We start from the raw sequence: 21,973 nt of genomic DNA, 5'->3' as shown, positions 1-21,973 counted from the left end.
AATAAACCCCCAGAATTTTTGCCCCAGAATTTACTATAAAGTAGAAGATGAAAGGTTGTGTAGATATCTTGTAGGCAAATTCTTTTCATAGCCATAAGTTCTCCAAAACACATCTCAGAGAGAACTTCCTCAGTTATGTCTCCTCTTACTTTAGGTTTTTTCTTTGAAAGACAGGAATAAGAGGTTAGTGGCTTGCACAGGTGACTGCTCATTATTTTGTCATCTCCTGGTTAACTGCCTTGAGAGAACAATCTCTAGTTGCTAACAATGAGAGCTACTACAAGGAGGCAGCAACTCTGACTGGGGTTGCAGTTGGAGGTACAGAGAGGGGACATCCTGTACTTCCCTTGGGACATCCTGTACTTCCCTTGGGCTGTGCTGGCACCCATCTGACCCTACAGAATCTGGCTGCAGTACATAAATGGCAATACTATATTGAATGACTCATGACAATTGGTATGAGGTTTTACTGCTGTAGCTACTGAATCAGACCAGTGCTGTTATGGGTTCCAGTGTTAGCACAAGACCTGTGGGTGGGAACAGGCCTGCTGAGGAAGTCAGCTGGTGATGATTAGAGCAGTCTTTCAAGCTGCACTCAGTGGGAATTCTATACTAAAAACCTAGATTCATCAACAGCTAGATTCAACAGCATAAAGGTATCAGCCTGACAGATCAGGAATTGCAAAGAAATGGAAATACTTGACTAATTGATTGTTGTCCTTAATTGGTTTGCCTTGTTGTTTCTTTGCATGTTTGTTTCTTGATGCTTTTGGAATAGGAAAATTCTTTTCCTCCTCCATAGTTGTGTACCTATGTTGTTTCCCACCTGGTTAGTAGATACTCTAACAATATAGATGGATTGAAAGTAAATCTGTGGGTTTTCTACCTACAAAAAATGCAGACAACATGAAATTATGATCAAATTGTAAATTATCAGTATTTTTAAAAATGAAAAAATGGCAGGGGAAGCTTTTTGTAATAAGATGTGTAGAGCAGTCTTGACACTACAAAATGTCTAGAAGTAGCTATTAAAAATTTTTGTTTGTATTCTGTCAAATACTTCTCATACAAAATGTGATGTATAACAAGACTGGTGTTCATGGTTGTGGGTTTTATATACATACACATGTATATATTCACATGTATATATACACATGTATGTATTCACACACACAATCACACAGAGATATACATCTGTGTATGAGGGGAGCTTTCTTACACTTTACTTCTTTAGTTTATAGCTTGCTTATCCCCCTTGAAATAGTTCCATGAGAAGCAGATTGTCATGTTCACATTGGGATTTTGTTGGGTTCAAGGATGACTTCCCTTTTAGGTTTCCTGATGTTTAGTTAGTAGGATGTATCTATGGTACTGCTTTGTTTTCAGTGGCTACTTACAGGGTATCTCTCTCCCCTCTGTGTGACAGCTGCCCTTTTGTAAAAGAATATTTCTGGACAGTTCATAATTCTAGAATCTTCAGCTTCTTTATTAAATTTGAAATTGGCTGTTAGGCTTAGAAGTTCTTGGAGACAGAGAGCTGTCACAAAGAACAAAATGGCATAAGCCCTATTTACTTAGGAAACCTTTCCTACTTGGATAAAAACACAGTTTTTATATTCTTCATGTAAATGGATTCCTTTTCCACACGTGATTTCCAGTCTCTTTTGGACAAACAGTATTTTTCAGACTTCAGTGATACTTCATGTCAAACTGTGTTTTCCTCAGTGCTTATCAGTGCATATTCCACCACAGAAGTGATGTACAAATGTCCAGGAATTCAGATTTGAGCCTTAAGACTCTGCCCGAAACCAGATTCTTTTATCTGTTGTCATCAGAAAAGAAGCAAAAGTCTACATCCCACCCATTAATTACATTGTGTTACAGGTAAAATAGAGGACCTGTACATCCTGTCTTTTAAAGGACATATGCAATGCACCAGACTAACTGTTTCAAACTTGGATACCACTGTGCTTCCTACCCTCCAAGATTGTGGGTTTTGCACTACTTGAAGAAGCTAAGGGACAGCTCACTAAAACTATGAGGAAGAATTATTTTGCTCTGATCTTTTCTGTCCCAAGTTTCATTGGCCCTTCTGAAGAAAGGGCAGACATGCCCAAGTGAGTGGGAATTGAGATTTATGTTTAGTTTCTTTCAAAACTGTCAACAACAGCATGAAATTTGAGTCTGACAAGCATTTTCCTGCTAGTAACTTAGCAGTACTTAGTTTTAAAATGGTTATAATTTCTGTGCCTTTATATGTTGTTTGTGCATACATTTATAATTATATGGTGATGGTGCTTTTTGATTTGTGCATTTAAGACAGGCTCCTACATTCTTCTTGTTCTCCCCTACATTAGTTAAGGCCATTCAAGAGACCTGCTGATACTTTTGGAAACATGATCCGTGTCTGCTAGTCTTTTATCTAGGGCCAAAAGCTCAGAAATCTCTCTGATATAGGTCATAAGCAATAGGACGTTTTATGGGAGCAGGAAATGTGAATATTGGAGACTAAAACAAGGTGTGATTTAGAAAAGAATTTATTGAAATAATCCATATTTAGTAGCACCTCAGGAATGTAGCTTGTGGGATTTTGAAAGCTTTCAAACTGGCAGTGCTACGAACAAAAAATAAATTCCCTGGAGTGGTAGTACTCTGAAAAATGCAATGCTAATGCTACTGTTACTAGACTACAGAAGCAGATTAGATCTTCATTTATTTATATCAACTGCTGTAATTTCCTTGGGGAGAGAGAGAAAATGAGAAGAGTTACAGTGGAATGAGTGGGGAGTGCTAGTCCAATGTAATTCTTTCAGATTCCTGATGGTGGTTCATTTTAAGCATTTTATGCTTACTTGAAACTCAGACTGAATTGGTGTTTTCTCCCAGGGGCAGACTAATCATGCCTTAGAGTTTTCTTCCTTCTAAGGCAAACTTCTGAATCAGCAGCTCATAGTCATCTGGAAGCCTTTTCCTGTCATTGTTGCTAACAGCTAGGCATAGAAGCTGACTCTGCCCTTCTAAAAAAACTCCAGTATTAACAGCAAGTGTTTTTTCTGTCTAATCTTGTCTTCACATGAATATTGTAAATGTTGATTTTTGAAGTCCTGGTCAGATACAGCAGCAAAAAGACAAACAATAAAACAGGTGGGTTTAATATTGCTGTTTCCCCCAGACATCTGAGCTCCTCATGCAGGGTCTGGTCTGATTCTTAATTCAGCAGCGAGGTTCTTGAGGTTATGTTCAGATTGAGTTCGTCTTTGGGGGGGAGGGTGGAAGGAGGACAGGCTTGATGTCTTAGCTATTTAGCTGTCTCTGTGAATGCACATGGTTTTGCCTCCCCCTGGCTTGCCTCTGTGATTTGATTATCTGGCATTTTGTTCTTAAAGTGAGTGAATAGAAAGTACTCTGCTAGGAATCTATCCCCTCAGGACCAAAAATCCTTGTTCACAGTTAAAGTGGAGTCTAACCACATGCAGGATGGCATTCTTTCATCTACCCTTCCTCAAGCCCTTTTATTTTTTTCCTTTCTGTTCCTTCATTTTAAGAAGTCTACTCCATTCTCTCAGGATTTGAGCCTTATTAACAAGAGTTTGGTGAACTTAATAGTAATTATTTCTTTGACTTTTCTAGTAGTAGGGACTGACTTTTTAGTTTTCTTAATTCTTATTCTACAACTGTGAACTAGTGGCTTATTGTTATATTAATAATGAATATATTTTTAAAAATTTCACTAATGGTCCTGTAAATGTCCTAGTAATACCAGTCCAGCTGTGCTCTCTAGAGGCCTTAGGTTCTGATTGTTTTGTGCAGGGAGTACTACTGGAATCGAGTAACTGGAATCGAGGATTGTTTTCCAAATGTCATGCAAGTGACATCAGGCATGTTTGTGACTTCGGCAGCTTGGGTGTCCGCCCTTGAAGCTTCGTGTGCCACATTGTTCTTGCAATGGCTGCAGTCATGAGGTTGTTCTTCTGGCAATCTCTTGGTCTTGACCAGAAAAGCTGCTTTCTACTTGTCAGACCCATATCACCTAGTCTTACAGAAAAGGACAAAAGGAATGCATTTGGGAATTCAATTCTATGTTGTGAGAACAGGAGGAAAACATGTACCCCGAAGTTATCCTTACAGGGAAAGAGAGCGGAAAACAATGCTGGCTGCTACAGTGGTGGCAGTGGAATGGCAGACACAAACTACTTGGATGTTTTGTGGAATATGATAAATTTCTGGTGATTATCAGCAGGCCTAACCATCAAAATAAAATTTAATTTTATATGAAAAGTTCACTACTCAGAGCACATTGCTTACAACATCAAACTTGTGTACATGACTTTATCCGTTAATGCTTTTGGCATTTGCTAATGGCTGTCTTGTGTCAAGATTAAAGCCATAAGTACTTTTTCAGCTCAGATCCTGAGCTGAGCTTGTTCTGTGGCTGGACATAATTGCATTGCAGATGTTTAATTCATTGCTACTTGTTTTCTCTTAATTCACTCCAGAATACTTTAGCAAGTGTGTTTGATCAGTGCAAATGTCATTAAGCTTGAAAATGAAGTGAAGGACTTCATGGTCCTTTTAAGTAGGTAGGATTGGATTGAATATCTCTGCCATTGGAGATACTCTAGAGCCATCTGGACACAGTCCTGGGAAGTCAGCCTCTAGGGTGGCCCTGCTTGAGCAGGTGGATTGGACTCCAAAGGTCCCTTCCAGCCTCAGCCGTTCTATGATTCTGTAAATCGTTTTAAGGTACTTCGTCAATTTCTTCCTTTAAATTCCCAAATTGTGATCACTTTATTTTATGCAAGTCCATGTGCTGAACTGCAGATCCTATTGCTGTGGCCTGTCTTGTCATTAGTACTTTGATGAAGCTGTGATGTCTGATGGAGTGTAAAGGTTTCAGGTGGGCATTTTCCTGACACTGTTCACTTCTCCCATCCTCCTTCCTCTCCCCCCTGTAACCCACAGTCCAACCCTAATCCATCAAGACAATTATTTCCCTTCTTATTTTGGCAATCTTTGAAAAAAATTAGTCAGAAGAGAGCTCTGGAGATCACCTGACTTTAGTTGCTTCTCAGAGCAGAGCTTGTTCAAAATGAAATCCAATTGCGTAGGGAATTGTTCAGGTAAATTCCGGATTTGCAAGAGTGGAGATTCCACCATCTTTCTGGGGCTGGGTTGCAGTGTTTGTTATGCTCCTGAACTTGCTGTTCCTTTGTTCTCAGCTGGAATTGCCCTTGTTGTGACTTGTGACTGTTGCTTCCTGGGTATCCATTGCATGCCTCTGAGAAGAGTCTGTCTCTGGCTGCTCAGTATTCCTTTGATTAGTGTGAAACTGTTGAGGTCCCTTCCCTTTCTCCTGGCTAAACAAAACCAGTTCCCTTAGGTTTTCCCTGCAGGTCATGGGGCTTCAGCTACAGCAGCCCTCTTGTCCACTCTCTGTCCAGTTCGTTAGTGCCACTCCTGTATGGAGGACCCAAGCCAGACACAGAACCACAGGTGTGGCTTCAAAAGTGCCAGATAAGGGAAATAATCACTTGTGTTGACCTCCTGTTTACACTCTTGACGGTGCAGTAAGCTGTTGTTACTACTCTGAATTTTGCTGCCTCCAAAGCAAGACAGAGTATACTGAGGTCAATGGTCTTTGCAGGTAGTATATTGCTCTGAGGGCAGTGACACGTTATTTCCTGCACAGTTGACCATTGAGTCTTACAGGATAATACACAGAATGTTCCTCTGCAAATAATTTTGGAAGCAGGTTCGAAGGGTCTCACAGACACTCCATTCCCAGCATGTACATAACTTTTTTTTTTCTGTCTTATATGCCTCATGCAGGATATCTGAAATCTGTCACTTTTGGGCCCTGTCATTGTTGGTTTATGATATGTGGGGGGAAAAAGAAATTTAAAAAAAAAAAAAAAAAAAAAAAAGGCATGGTCATAAATTCAAGATACTGAGTTTTCTAGGTGTTTTAGTTACAAGTCTGTTTTTAGTCATGCGGCCTTGGCAAACTACTTGCTGCTTCAATAACACAGTTTGGTAATAAATAGTAACAATTGGCAACATCTCTGCATAAATAAGACTTTTTTTCCACATAGCATTTCTTTAACAAAACGTATTAGAAGTGCTTTCTTTCTAATTGCTGGGATGCTTCCTATATGAGCCCTAATCCTTGAAGTTTTGGCATAGCAGCTCAGGCTGCTGTGGGCTAACGTTTATGAGCAATCAAATGAAAGGGGAAGCACATATTCCTGGCACTGTCAGGTCGGTTTGGAAGGTAAATTGCCTAAGTGCTTGAACATGTTGGCTTGTAGAAATAACTTTCTGGCTTGGAAAGTATGGCTTTATGAGTGATTCTGAACCAGTGTGCACAAGCTTTTAAAGGAGCTTTTGTTTGATCAGTACTTGTTACCTGTCAGAAAAGGAGCAGAATTGCATTCATAAGTGCTTACTCACATCCTGCATTCCTAAAAATGGCGGGGGGGGAAAGAATGGTTGGATTATGATAGGAGGAAACCAGAGAAGGGGTTTTGGTGTTTGTTATTGCATTTTTGTGACAGGAAACATCCAAACACTGCACTAATGTAATTAGAATTGCAAACAGAATATATGCAAACTGATAGCCATTTTTTCTGTGATGGTGTGTATTTTTTGTTTATTTGCTTCTCAGTCCTGTGTTATTCCAGAACTTGTGTCCTCTCTGCTTGGTGTTACTTTGTCTAATGATTTTATGTTTCCCTGGAGAATGAAAGGTAGAAACCAGTTATATTTGAGCCAAGCAAAACAGAATTTGTCTCTCCTCAAAGGTTAGAAAAGGGGCAAGCGGGGTCCATTTCTTTATTTTTCTCCCCTTCTCCTAACCTAATAATAATAATAAAATGAAAAACCCAGCTTCTTGTATTGATGAAACTGCAGCCTAACGTTAGTGGAGTGTTAGAGATTTACACTGTCTACACAAGTATAACTGGAGTTGGAATCTGCCATTGATTCCACTACATGTCATTTAATCTCCAATTTGGGAGAGAAATAAAGTGTACTCCCTGTCATTTATTGGAGAATAAGTATTTGGAGGCAAGGCACAGTTTGTGGCCTCTTGGAACTGAGAGGCATAAGCTTTTTGCCACATCAAATGTCATCTGTCATTCCAGTTCCTGCTTGTAGTATATTAAACTACTTTAAATTGCATATTGCCTCAAGTTCTGCACAATAAAGAGGTTGTTTATCGTTTGTGCATTGCTGCAAAAGGGCAGCCTCCCATCTCTTCAGAATAACTATGACCAGGGAAAAATGAATAGTGTGATAAATGGGCGGGTGCAGTGGAGGGCCTTAAACTACATGAGACTTGATGACAGTGAATGTTTAGCTTTGTTTTGTGTTTGGTGTTCAAAATTATTCTCAATGACTGACTTTTGATGGTCTTGGTAGACATGTCTGGCTTGATGAGTAATGGACATGGCAGCACTCTTCTTAGGTATGTGTTTGATGGAGTTTTCCTTGGTAGTTCAGGAGATGAGAAAAAAAAAGATGAAATTCTTCGTCATAAAAAAAAGACCAGAGTTGCAGGCTGAAAAATAGAGAGTGTGATTTAGATCTAGACATGCTTATATTAAAGCCAACCAAAATTCATAGCCTTATTTAGCAAAGCAAACATACACTTTGGGCAGTAGGTATCAGATATCTGAAGTATGCTTTTCAATTTTGGTCTGTTTATGCATGCAGCATTTTTGTGCTGGTACTTCATCCCCATTTAAATGTAAATTGATCAGTGAGGTGCAAAGAATGATGTGAATTATCCTTTTTTTCCCCTCATTTTTGGTTTGGAGGAAGTAAATCAATAATAAAATAGCATAATTCAGGTGATACTTTTTCCTTAAACTGCTTTTATTTTAATTCTCAACAGTACATCCTTTCGGGCTCTGATGACTTCAATTTGTATATGTGGAGGATTCCTCCAGATCCAGAAGCAGGTAAGTGTTGTTGTTGTTTTAGGTGGAGAAGGAAGAGTGGGGGGGCAAATGTCTGACAATACTAGACTAGTATTTCAAAAAAATTGCTGTTCTCACACTGTGAATGTAGAGCAACTCTGAGGAAAGCTGGATAGGGACAGTTTACAAATGCCTGATACAGTGTCTGGGTAACAGTGGTCAATGGCATTTGAATGTTTTATCATAATAATTTTCTACTTTTTTCCCTTCTCATGTAATGATCATTCCTCCCATAATAAAGCATGCAACATAAAATGGTGCTGGGTCCACAGGGTGCTCCTTACAGCTCCAGTACAAGGATCTCTTTTCCCCTGTCATTCATTCCTCTTATACCAAAACCTTCCCACTGATTTCCAGTGCAGAGGAGTTATGCTTTTTTACTTTCTGGGTGGAGGAGCACTATCAGCTGGTGGAAATGGCCACTTTTAACTGATTTCTGACCCATTCCCCTGCTGGGGCAGACATGATTAGCAAACAGCAGTAGCACAGCTCTGTATGAAAGTACAGGAGAGGCATGTTAAAGAAAAGCAGCTGTGAGGGGGCAATGTAAATATTGTGAATGCCACTGTTGGTCAGTGTCTAATTTGATGTGGTCTAGTAGGGTGTAGGGTTTGGCAGTATAACACACTAAGCTATATAACATCAGCATCTCACTTCTGTTGAAATAAATCACTGCACTTCTAGAAGGGTGTTAAATTTTAATTGAAAGAGCCAAGACTTTCAAAACTGTACTAGTGTTTTAATTTTTAGTGGCTCTGGCTCTTTAAATTGTACCTTTCAGTGATATTAAGTACCAGGGATGACTACTGTCCTGTGGTCTCAGGCGCTTTAGCAATAGTGAGAGAAAATTACAAGTTGTGTTAGAGGTAAAATGAAAATATTTTGTTTCATTTTCAGAGGCTGTTAATAACAGCTGTATAATCCACAGCTGAAAGGATGAATAGCCTTCAGTTAATGGCAGGGTTTTGAGGAAAATGGCATTCTAATTTTGGGGTTTTGGCTTAGTTAACCAACATTTCATGTTGCAGTCCCCAAGTCCTGAAGATGTTCCTACTAAATACCAGTCACTTGGCCTTCTATCTTTGCACAGAGTTTATAGAGATATCTCCCTGCTTTTCTTTTTATTTGTGTGATTTTCTTTTACATTTGATACTGGTTTACTACTACTTACAGATTTTTCATCTTTTAATTACATACATTATAATTAGTTATTTATTTGTAAGTTTTATTGTGTGGACTGTAGAATAACATTTTCTGCATGTGTCACCATACTGTCCTGAATTCCTTTGTAAAATCTGGATTTGAGATTTTCTGTTTATATGGCTGTGATACTCTTGAAAACTTTTTTCCCAGACAGCTGCATGACAAACCTTTTATCTGGGACTTTTGGACAAGGATAATAGCTAGTACTTGTTGCACCTGTAAGCAAAATAATTGTTAAGCAAAATAATCTGCTTCAGAATAGTTGTTAAAGACACCCCTCTGTAAAAAAGATACATGCTTGCAAAAATAGTTGCTATTTACAAATAGGTGATACATTTTGATAAAACAAATTTAATATTTAATTAGTGATTTACCACAAAACCATGTCATATCTGTTTTGGTCAGATTTCTTGTCTCTGGTTCTTGTAACTTCAGGAAGGATGTCAGTACACTTGCAACATTTCAGTTACAAAATTAATTACTTAATATCAATTGCCCTCAGTGGTTGCTTAACCAATCAGAAGATCCAGGAGTAGGAATGTGTATGTCTTAATGTCTTGTAACTTGAGCAGTTCTCTTTTTGAAATATTTTAGCAAAACTCACAAGCTTTGTTTTTGTTAGATCCAAAGGTCTGCTTCTGTAGCAAAGAACTAATTGGGCATCCAGATCACCCATAATAGGCTTATTGAAGCTTTTCTTTTTTTCATTCAGCTCTTCTTGAAGAGTTGTGCTCATTTTGAATGTGATAAAATGCCCTTTCTTACATCTTATCCTGCTGTTCAGAATAATTTCCAGAGAGAGATGTTGCTGTGCTTCCTTCTTGGAGAAATAGTCTTGCCCTAGGGATGTAGAGACTTTGGAAAACTTTTGCTTCAGTGGAAAACTCCTTGTTCATATGTTCTAGCTAAAATAGGAGTGCCTTTGGGTTTGTGATCTGAGAGAGTGGAATGTGGTCTTTCACTTAAAATAGTGTGCAAACTAGACAGGATGATGTAATGTCCTGTCCTGTTGGTTGGTATTTTAAATAAAAATATCTCTCTAACTGATTTCTGCCTTCCGGTTGAACTCAGACATTGTGTTGCTATAAATATTTATGATACAACTCCCTTAAATTGTATCAGTTATTGGAAAATACGGAAATTTTTTGCAAGCTTCTATCTTTTTATACAGCTGCATCCATAACAACATCTCTGAAATGATTTTGTTTAAGCATAGGTGCACCAAGTACTGGTTATCCAATGGTTAGCAACATTAGTGAACAAAAGATGAAGGAAAGTGTGAAGGAACACACCAGTCAGACAGTTGCAAACATATTTCAAGTTGGAGAAATGTGGTTGCCTGTACTGGTATTTCGCCAGGAGAGCAGAAGAAGTTCTGCTAGGTTGGTTTTTTTTCGGGTAGTCATAGTTTAGAAGTGTCCTTCCAGTAGGTTGCATTAAATCATTCCTATAATCAGCTGGAATCTGCAAGCAGTTTTGTTTGGTCCAACAATTAGACAGGATTTTTGCCATCTTTGAGGCAGGGAGGTATATGAAAAAAGGTATTTCCTAAATTGCTTAGGAAGCTATTCTGCTGAAGAGCTTTACTAACTGTCTCCCTCTGCAGTCTTACATTATTCTGAATTGGCTGGGATTTCCTTTGCCAGAAGGTTGGTTGCTTTTTTACCACCTTTTGTAGTTTCTTGAAGATGGAATAATTTGCTCATTTTTCCACTTTCATCTCTGTCCAAGTACTATCCAGCTTTCCACTGTGCTTTAGAAGTAATTGCCAAATATTTCATGAATTCGTTAGCCAGTTTCTTCTTTAAAGTAATCCCTGAAAGTATCACAGTCTTTTTCAGAGGCAGCTTCTAGCAAAGTTAATACATAAGTCTGGCAAAAGAAAAGCAGTCCTGAGTTTCCACAGCTTTTGCTTGACTTCGATGTAAGCTGGAAGTGAGAAGAGACATCAGTCCTACATGACTTGTCCAGCAAGCTTATTAACATACAAGCATTTAAGACATTATAAACCTAACACCAATAAACATGTCTTCTTTACACAGCTTGTAAAGCACTCCTGTTCAAGAGAGAGCCTGACATGTGTTGTGGAGTAATAGAGGGCTTAGTAGACCAAAAGTTTTCAAAATGGAATTTACATTCCTCACTCACTACTCTGAATCATCTATGCAACTCTTGCTTTTGAAGTACTGCTCAAAGCTGCTATGTGGTATTTATTTGTGATTGAGAATACAGCTGGGGATCCTTCAGTTCTTGAGAGCAAGCTGTCACCAGGTTCTGGAAAACTTTATTAAATCAAAACAGCAAACTACATTTCAAAACTTCTTTAATTCTGCCTTTGACTGTAAGTTCAAGCAAGAAAGGGCTGTTCATTGTGGTCCAGTTACTAAACTAATTGTAGAAATTTTCAGCAGAACTGATGCAATTTTTCTTCCTTTTTTTCCTCCTCCTTGGTCTTTGTAAATGCCGACAGCTCTTTATGCTTGAAGAATTCGGGAACAGATCTTTTCACAATACTTGAACAGGGCTGTCTCATTGGAGACAGCTTGGTAGTTTAAGTTCTCAAAGTTCTGGGCTGATAAGTGAAGATGAGTAAAAAATTATTAAGTGTTTCCTAATGTCTTTAGCTATTTTTGAGATATTTTATGTATGGATATATATGCGTATGTGCATACCACTTGGTTGGTTCATGGGGCAGCCATCTGACCCAGTGGGGAGCATGCTCTGGAAGGTTTGTGTTTTCTAAAAAAAATTATTTTTCTGAGGTGTGGTCTTGGGATATAAACTGTTTTACTTTTAGACTGTAGTTTGTCTTTTTTTTCAGCTCACTCAGTGTTGACCATATTGTACTATGGAGCTGTTTGATTAACACAGCGAGTGAGTTCTCAGTCATTGTAGAAAAGGTTCCTGTATTCCACGGAATTGGGTCTAGTTTCCATGCCATTTGGACTGTAATAATACTATGGACCTGTGGAAGGTACTGGCCAAGTGGCATCTATCAGAAAACAAGGCAGTGTTGTGTGCTTTGTAGTGCTGTAGATATGTGAAAGAAGATTCAGCATCAACAAGTGTTTCTCTCACCAGCCTTAGTATGTTTAATATCTAATTCGCAAATAGAAAGCTGAAGATAACACTGAGCACTGGGAGAGGCTGGAGAAGCTTTAGTCTGTAGCACCTGGCCATCTAATTGTATCAAATCTCCTTTCTCTTGGTTGTATTGAAAATCGTTGCAGCCACCAGTGCAAGAGAAATGCACAGCCAAGCACTTTTCACACTTTCATTAAAAAAAACCCAAACCCAAGCACAAAACAGCAAACAAAAAAACACAAGCACAGCTATTGGTTGTGAGATAATTCCACTTACTTTATATCTGTTATGTTCAGAAAGCATAGTTGTTGATGGTAATTTGCATGGTTCCAATAACATTGTGAAACCTGTTGCAACCTATGCCATTAAGCACACCAAAAAAGCAGTGTCTCTCAGACCAGGAGGGGGAATGGAGTGGAAAGGGTGTGCCAAAGTTTATTTCTATAGCAATTTTGTCTTAACTTTCATATTGTTGTTTAGCTATACTGGTGATAACAACAGTGGGAGGGTTGGGATAGGTAATATGGCAGATATTTAGAAGCAACAAAAGAAGTGAGAAAATATACATCCAAAAATAGCCACTACCACTACAGCTTTCTGCATAGTCTTTAAATGTTTAAATATTACTTTTCTCTTTGGCTTTTGGAACCTCCGCAGAGGTACAAGACCACTTTGGGGCTGGTTCTAGGTATAGGCCAGGCAAAGGAGTTGTTGTCTGAGCCAGAGGCTGCTACCAGCTGACTGCTTCCTGTGCTTTCATTCAAGCTCTGCAAGGCCATGCTGATCCTTTCACCTGGCCTGGAAGCTGGAGGGGGTATTCAAAGGTGTCAGAGGAAGCAGCCTATGCCGTTAGCTCCAACTCTGCAAATGGAGTTGGAGCTGCTTTCTTATGAGAGGTACTTGGTACTTCTGTTGTCTCCTTTAACCATGCTAGGAGGAGAAGGGATCTTGGTCACCCCTTCCTGTTCTCACCCTGTATTTGATGTGGCCAAAGGCAATTTTGCTTGTGCTGCTGAGAAAACTTTAGTAAGGCTGGCTGCTGCCAGAGCGGGAGTTAGATTGCTGATCCCAGAAGAAGGTGTGCTGCAGGACCCTGTCTCTCAGGCTGAAAGTGCTTGTGTTTAAATCTAGCTTCTCTGCAGATGGGTCTCTAGGAGAAAACCATCTACTGGCATCCATTGTATGAAACAAATGCAGGTGTGTGAGTGAGCAGAGAGAGACTTTTTAAGTTACCGAAACATAATGTGCTGCACTGAAGGCAGAGGCCCTATATAGCTTGTATAGTGCTGTGCATTCACTTTCCAAACTATGGTGTGTCTCTTTGTTAGCACATCATGATCTCACAGGATTCAAATGCAAAGTAGTGGCCTATGGTCTAAATGTGCCCAGGATTATTATTAATGAAAACTAAATTAATTTTAAATGAGCTACTACGGTAGTGCCAAGTACTGCAGTGGAATGATATGCTATGGCACACTGGCAGCAGCTGCAAATATCTGGTTCTTCTCAGGAGTTTTCAGCACTTTGAGTAATTCACAAGGCTTGTATGAAGTTATGCTTTAGTCTGTGGAAGGTCTTTCTACCTTATATGAACAAACAGTGAGATTTCTTTTCCAGTGTCCTAGATAGAAAAGACTTCTTAATGAGGTCATTTAATTCCTCTGTTACAGAGCCAGTGGAGGATAGTTCCTTCTCCCAAGTTGTCTGGCATTTTGACAGGTTTTTTAATGTTTGGGACAATGCAGCTTCCATTAGTTTGGAGACTGTTCGACATTCTCACAGGCTTTCTGCACTAGAACACTTTTCTTAGTAATCTATCACTTTCACTTTTTCTTTATCCTTCAAATAATTTATTCTGGTTTTTTTCTAAACATTGCTTCATGTTGTAGTACTCATGCAGGGGAAGTCAGATTGGTGTCTAAATCTCTCTCTCTCCTTTGTTACAATTTACTAGAGATTTTAAAATTTATTGGGATGTACCATTCAGCATGTTTGCAATATGTCAAATATGTCAACTCATTCACATAAGTATTTACAAAACCACATAATTAAGAAGTAGTTAATTAGCCTAACGTTTAAAACATAAATTAATAAAGCAAACCAAGAAGAAATCACTTTGGCAACTTAGTAGACATCAACTACATCAAAACATTGTATTATTCCTTCCTCTGCACAGGATCCTGTAGAGAGGCCTTGTGTTGCAAAGGTATTCCTGTCAAACATGTATGGGAAATCTGTTTTAAAATGTACACATTAGATTTAGCCTTTTATAAGTTATTTCTTTCAGCTGGTCAGATATCATAGTAGGATATTATTTAAAGGACTTTCTGAGATTTTATATTGCTCTTCTTTGGAACACTTATTTGCAGGGTATAAATTCAAAGTGATTTTCTTGACATTTCACTTTGAGTATCAAATAAAAGCAGACCAAAAAAACCCATTGACCAGCACAGCTAGAACACTAAACCACTACTCAGGACTGTCTTTAAACATGGCAATTTTTGGGTTGTATTGCAAAATCAGCTCGAACATATCCATTTCTCCCCTCCAGTACTTAGAGGTTATAAAATTATAAACCTTCTAAAATCGGCATAGTCAGCCTCTGAAGACTTTAGGATTTTTTTTTTAAATATATTATTAGTAACAGGTATGTAAGCTAATGGCTTTTGTATGAACACTGCTTATACATGTTGGAGCTAGCTAAGAATATAAAAGCTGCTGTGCTTAAAGAGTTACAGAACCCATGCATGCTACTAAATTTAAAAGCAAACAAATAACACCTCCTTCCCTTAAAAAAAAACCCCTCCAAACCTCAAAAGCAAAATTTCAGTGGTTTTAGGATAGCAGTAGTCAATTCTGCTGAAACAATACAAATAAAAATACCATTTCAAGGGAAGACAACAATATTACATGGGAAAAAGGAAGATAGCAACAGGAATTTGAGCAGTTTATGGCTAGCCTTCACTTAATGTACAGATGCACTTTTTTTTTCCTGCCAGCAGAGATAAGCAAACTTAACTCACACTCTGAGATGGCTAAAGGCTGTAATGGTTGCAGCTAAGCCTCTGCTGAGAGACCAGGGGGATTCCAGACATGGCAGATTTCTGCCATGCAGATCTTGATGTAATATGATGACAGCTGTGGTGAGCTACTATAAAATAGGGGGACTGCTTCCAAGATAAGGATGGAGGAGACTTTACATTAAGAGCTTACTTAGAGGTGTCACTTAAACACATAGGAGTTGGTAGACTAAAATTGCATCAAGCAAGGGACTGTCCAAAACTGAGGTTCTGGGGCAGCCTATTATATTTGATATAAAGATTATCAGAGTATTGCTGGAGTCAGTACTTTTCTGGTTTAAATTATTAAAACCTCCCCCATACCATTGGTAAAAGCTGACCTCTGAGATTTGTACTTCTCCTGGGGCAATTTCATGTAACTGGGCAGTTCTTTTAAGTAGCCTTGTGAGGAAGTTCACCTTCATTTTAAGAGGAGGGAAGTATGTTCAACAAGAGGAACAAAGTTTGTTTAGTGTAAAGATGACTATAAATAGCACAGAAGGTAGTGAAATTACTTTAATTTTCTGTAAGGTGTACTTACAACCTATGAAGTTTTAAATAGCAAGTTGATTTTCACGTGAAGTGATAATCAGTTTTTACTTCTTGCCTTTTAAAAGTTTTGTTTTCTTTCACTGAAAACATTAAGTCATAGCATGTTGGTGGACAATGGTTTATTCAGATACTCAGGTGTGCTTTCTAACAAATTTATAGTTTTAATTGTGTGAGTCTATGAATAAAAAAAAATAGTGCATGACTGTTTCTTGTTTTGGTGTATAGACCTAGTAAGAGTCAATGACCAAGCAGAAAAGTTAATTGGCTTCTGTTTTGAGTTTTACCACTAGTACAAAAGCATTCCACTTTGGCTAATTCACTGCCTTGTGACAAAGAATGATATAACCCACTGTTCAGATGTGTTATTTCAGGTCCTTCCTATTCATCAGACTAGAGTCAACTGTGACAGTAATAAATTGCTGATTTAAAAAATAAATTTGAAAAATAGTATTGCTGTTAAAAGCCAACCTCTATTTGTCTCTACTTCAGATTCACAAAATGTCTGTGTCATGCCTTAGGTTTCTGTGGTGATTTCATTATGTATGTTGTTCTCATTCACATATTTGTCATATTAGGTCAAAAACCTTCGTTGTTTGTTTAGATGTATCAAAGAAAGCCTCTAAATCCTAATTTGCAGGAAGGATGCTTTTCATCAGACTTGCAGCTTCTCATAGGGGCATTGCTCATAAAATTGGAATTCTGCAGCCAACACAGGCCATAAAATATTGCAAAATAGAGCTGAAGTGCATTCTCAAATATAAAAAGACTTTAAATTAATTTGACTGAAAGTAATATGAAGATTTAATTATCTATGTCCATGTGTGCTTGTTTTCCCCCAGGTGGCATTGGCAGGGTCGTCAATGGTGCTTTTATGGTATTGAAAGGTCATCGGTCAATTGTGAACCAAGTGCGGTTTAATCCTCACACCTACATGATCTGTTCTTCTGGTGTTGAAAAGATTATAAAGGTAAGATTAGTTATCAGAAAATGTGTTCTTTCAATCTTTCAGGAAGAAATACTTTGCTTTGCTTAGCATCATTCTATTCCACACATTCTATTCTATCCTGTCTTCTCCTTTTACTGTTTCATAAAACGTTTTGTCTAGTTTGCTCCTGCGTTTGGTTACAGTTGTAATGTGATCTCCTACAGCTTGTGATACTCTGGTCTAAAATGTAATAAAAATATCTCCAAAGAGTATTATTGAACCTTAGCCTAAACTGACTGGGCTGAATAATGCCTTGGAAGGCCTTCTATAATTTTTATACATACTTATGCATGGAATCAATTCAATATACCTTTTCTGTGGCTTCCAGAGGAAGGACTCTTAATACCTTGCACAATATCTTTCTGAATCCTTTGACAATGTACAGCACTTTTAGGATGGGTTTTACCTTTTCCCATAGAACTGAAAGAGATAAGAAACTTGGTTAGGTTCTGAAATTTTCCTTCCTCAAGGAAAGAGAGTCAATATTGTGGGAACAAGGCCAAACCAATTTTGTTATTTGGGGGTTGAGAAAGCAAAGGGTTATGCTACACTAATGTGATTTGCATTCTGCTGTTTTAGATATTTTGCTATAATTTAGGTCTACCAACAGTGTGAAAAAAGCCATAACCATTTAATTTAGAAGCAGGATAAAAAGAACTGCTGTTGATCGTAATTATTTGTTGAATGACTTCATGAAAGTCTTACCTGCATGTGGCTATAAATAATGCTGCTAGAATATTGTAAATGCTTTTGTCCAGCACAAGTTGACAGCATGAACTTGTCCTGTTTTAGTGATGTGATGTGGAATTCTGGACCAGAAACCAGAACTGACCCAAAATCCTGGGACCATGGCTCAATGCCCCACTCTATTTCTTGCATTACAGCTACTGTCAGCATTTAGGTTCTGACTGTAGTTCAGCTTTCTGTCTCTTCTGTCTTCCCCCGGTACTTTAGTTCTTTTTTCTTCATCTCTGCCTGCCTGACAGGTTTGATCACAAATATATTAAATACAGGCTTTGAACAAAAGTGCATTGAACAGTCTTAGCAGCTTACTGATTTTTCAATTTCCAAGCAGTCAAACTGCCACTGTTTAACAACAGTTTTGACAGAGGCTTTTTTTTTTTTTTTGCTTTGGGAGCTTGATTCATGCAGCCTGAAATTTGCCTTTTGGATTCTAGATCTGCTGACCTTTCACCCTATGAATCCTTCCTGCATGAGTGTGCTTAGACTGTTGGATTAGTATTGGTATAAACATCCCCTGTGTTGCTTTTGTGTACTTCTGCTAGGGTTTTGGCAGGGCATTTTTTTTTGCCTAGTGATTAAAAGGTTCGTTTGATTAAGACTGCAGTCACAGGTTGTGTAACTCTTTGAAAGACACCTCTGCTTGAGCGCTTCCTTAGAAGAGAACTCCTGTTGTGTCACTGTGTGTGCAGTGGAACTTGTGCAGCTGCTTTGAAGGAACTGAATTCCCCAGACATTTCAAGCTAGAAGAAAAATTAAGGGAAAGGTATTTAATGTATTAAGTTTAATGGCCAGCCAGAACTTCTTATCCTTTTGTTGTATGTCCTTTTGTCTCAGCTTGTAATGTGCCTTGTTTGTACTGAAAGTACACGGGTACTTTCAGTGCTCGTGTCTTGTCTGAGCTGCCTGACTTCACTCTCTAAAGGCACAGTTTCAGTGCACAGCAGTTTGCAGGTGACTGTACAAAGGTGGTTTCTTCTTCATTCCATCTACTTCTGTGGTGGAGACTAGTAACTGCCACTAGCAGAAGGGCAGAACAGGAAAAACAGCACCAGCAGTTCTGAGGGGCCATTTACTGCATTAAAAACAGCTGGGAACACAAGTTTTTCCTTTGCATGGCAGCCCTTCTTTCCCCTGTATAAATGCTTGAAGTGCTTGCTCAGAGAAATTGAGATGACAGGAGAAGGAGCCATAAATAACAATCATGGTTAAATTTTTTATGTTTTCTTATTTTGTTCCTTTTGGTTTATTTGTTTTAATCAGTTTTTAAAAAGTATCCTTCTTTTTATTATCCCTCAAGTGTCTTCTAAAACCCTTTCTGGAATTAAATCACAGGAGATAACTTCACTGTGGTAGGTTGCAATTGTAGAAACAATTGTAGAGACATGGTGATGTGTTAAAAACGTGGATGCAAGTAGTTGTTTGTCTGAGCTCTTAATTTTTAGAGTAGCTGGCCTAAATTTAGTACTTCAAGAAGGGAGGAACTGATAGCACCAGCATCAAGCCATTCAATAATTCCATGAGCTTCTGCCAACACATTTGCTATTTTAAAGCTGATTGCAAATGAGATACAAATTCATCTCTGGCCTAGCCCCACAGAAAAGAGTAGCATTCACAAGAATGGTTTTGATGTTTGTAGTTATGGTTTTTTTTTGCTTTAGTTTTATTTTGTTGTAAAGCACCCACAAGTATACGATTCAAGTATTTCGTTGGTTTAAGGTTTGATTTCTGCTAGGACCAAAAATAAGACCCAACAATCTCATTAACAGAAGACATTAGGAGCCTTGACTCCAGACAGTGTGTGATGGACACATGAACCCAAATGAATTGTTCATTTCCCTTCATTTACTGAACTTCAGCAAAATTGCATGAAAAAGTGCATCTGAAAACTAAAATAATCATTTGCATTAAGCATTTAACACAAGGGCTAAAGCAATATAAAGCAGAAAAATACCACTTTCCCCTCAGTTAAGCGTATAAAACATTGGGATATGCTGGCAGGAAAACAGATTGCGTTGCGGAGGAAATAAATGAGGCATTCCCTCTGATGCCTTGTGCCTAGAGGAGGGCCATGGAGAATTATGCAGTTAGGAGACAGTTCCAGGAGAGATAAAGCAGATAATGTGCATAATGATTTTCAGAAAAAAATTCTGTTTTATATTGAAAATGGAATATTGTGTAACAGAGCACAACTGTTGTGGGTCCCATTTGTTTAAAAATCGTAAGTGTGTCGGAGATAACAAAGTCTATTTGCACATGTTGCTATGGTGACAGATTAATGTCATTGTGACTATCTGCCTCTGCCTAATCAGATAATCTAACTGTTTTTAATTATTCTCACGCTACAGGGACTTTTTTGTTTTAAAATTTGGGGGGTTGCCACCCTGGAATACAAGCAATTCAAAGATGCTGTCAGTAGATATCTGCTGAGTAGAGAACCAGTTTTGTATTCCGTTTTCTGTTATTGTTCCTATTTTTATATCTGTACTCAGGTCATCAGTGAGTAATATTCATCTTATTAATCTCCTGACAGAGAAAGAACTTCTTGATAAAGTGTTGCTTCAGTGGGTTGATTTGCCAACTTATTTTCTCCAGTTTGATCACATTATTCCTCGACATGGCATCAGTCAGGGGATAAGAAAAAGGCAAAGGCATTGCATTTACAAAGAAGCCCATTTCAGATGCCACAGAGGGCACTGGATCAGCTGATACCAGTTTAAAGACTTCTCCATTCTGCCAAGGATAGATTCTTAGTCTGGTTTCTTTCTGTGACTCTGGCCAGGCCTTTGCACTCCCTCATAAAAAAATGTCTGAAATGCAGGGATATCATTCTCCAGAGACAACTGATCCCGTACAAACAAGGTATACATCCTGAATTCTCTTGTCTTCTCTTTATTACTTACTTTTCTGAGAACAAATTTCTTGGAAGGGAAAAGTCTCACTGAAGACTCTTGTAGCAATTTTTCCAATATTTTATACTGCTGTGTTTTTGCTGATGCTTGCAGAGAGAGAGCAGAAAGATGTGGTAGTGCTACCAAGGATGTAGAATATCTCTGTGCACACAATTTATGTACCTTTTTAGATTAATTTCATTACAAACAGACCTTCCTCAGAGGGACTTTGGAGCAGACTACCTCTCCTCCATATATATTGGTTCATACCAGATCTAAGCATTTTCTAATTCTCTTTTCTAAAAAACAAAAAAAGCTTTATAAAACCTAGTGACCAATCTAATGCTGCTAAAATTATTTGAAGGAGGGGCATGCCAGCCTGCTTAAGCACAGAGTACAAAGCATTTATAAGAAGTTACATGCTTCTATAAAAGATCTGATCTGCTTGCTGAAATGCTCAGTAGTGGGACAAAGGGGGAAAAGATTTGGGGTTGTGAGAGAAGGTACTGAACACACAGTACATAAATCTTCAAGAAGGCAGCAATCCAAGATTGTCTTTTCAGCAAGTAGAGTTCTATTTTTCTATTAAAAAATATGGTGTATCCACAAATCAACGATCTCTCTCATGGATTCACTGAGAGAAAGTTCTTTCCTGCATTGTCTTTAGGAAGTGGAGCCTGGAAAATCAAGGATGAAGAGTGATTCTTTCTGTTCTCTTGAATAGTTCAAAAAGGCTAAGTTTGGTTGCTGAAATTCTATACATAGTAGGCTTAGATTGTTATCTTCATCCAAATGTGATGCTTGTCCTTCGGGCTATATGTCTGTTAAGTGTAGTGCTTGAACTAAGCAACAGAGAACTGTCTTCATTCTAGTTTCAAGTGTCATACTGAAGAACTGCACTGGGAGAGAATTTGCTGAAGTACTGCAAATAATAAAAGCAATTAAATACCAACAGCAAATACACCTCAATGTTGAGATGTTCCTAGAAACAGCCTGATGTAACACAATGTAAAGTTCCTTTCCCTTTGCTCTGAAAGGCAGCTTGGTGATTATCTGCAGAAGAAAGTATATCTGCAGCCCACTTTAATTTTAGAATAGTGTCTCTTATCTATCTAGCCAGATCATATGTGGAAGTTCTGTTTACCATAAATGACAGAGGATGCAAAGTAAAAGCTTTCAAATTTGGGAGATTTCCAGAATAAAGTTTATTTGTTCATTTTAAATTTGGCTGTTCCAGACAAGTAGTTGCAAGGTAATTTATTTAATTTTGCTCCCATCATTAAAAGTATAAGGGGTTTTTGTACACTGTTGGAAATCTCAGTGAATACAGAGTAATTGACATTTGTGTGGGCTTTTCTTATGTTGCTTGTCATGGTAGTATTGGGTTATGTTGCATTTGTTAACCAGTCATCTGTGAGATAAGTGCTGATAATGTAATTTATACATGCAAAACACTCTTTTTTGTTAGCAGTTTTGTCT

At 38.2% G+C, this 21,973-nt stretch overlaps 1 protein-coding gene across 5 annotated transcripts in view; it reads left to right on the top strand.

Moving 5' to 3' along the window:
- The window catches only part of DCAF5 (DDB1 and CUL4 associated factor 5), a 66,732-nt gene that overhangs the window by 40,863 nt on the left and 3,896 nt on the right, over positions 1-21,973 (top strand). For all 5 annotated transcript variants that reach the window (XM_083864550.1, XM_083864554.1, XM_083864551.1 and 2 more), the window contains exons 7-8: positions 7,895-7,961; positions 16,717-16,844. In XM_083864550.1, the coding sequence (XP_083720676.1) occupies positions 7,895-7,961; positions 16,717-16,844 (195 nt within the window). The remainder of the gene's footprint in view (positions 1-7,894; positions 7,962-16,716; positions 16,845-21,973) is intronic.

This window comes from Zosterops lateralis (genome assembly GCF_965231275.1).
Source record: "Zosterops lateralis genome assembly, chromosome: 6".
NCBI lineage: Eukaryota > Metazoa > Chordata > Aves > Passeriformes > Zosteropidae > Zosterops > Zosterops lateralis.
The sequence above is the reverse complement of the archived record's forward strand: the minus strand, read 5'-3'. Positions and strand labels throughout refer to the sequence as shown.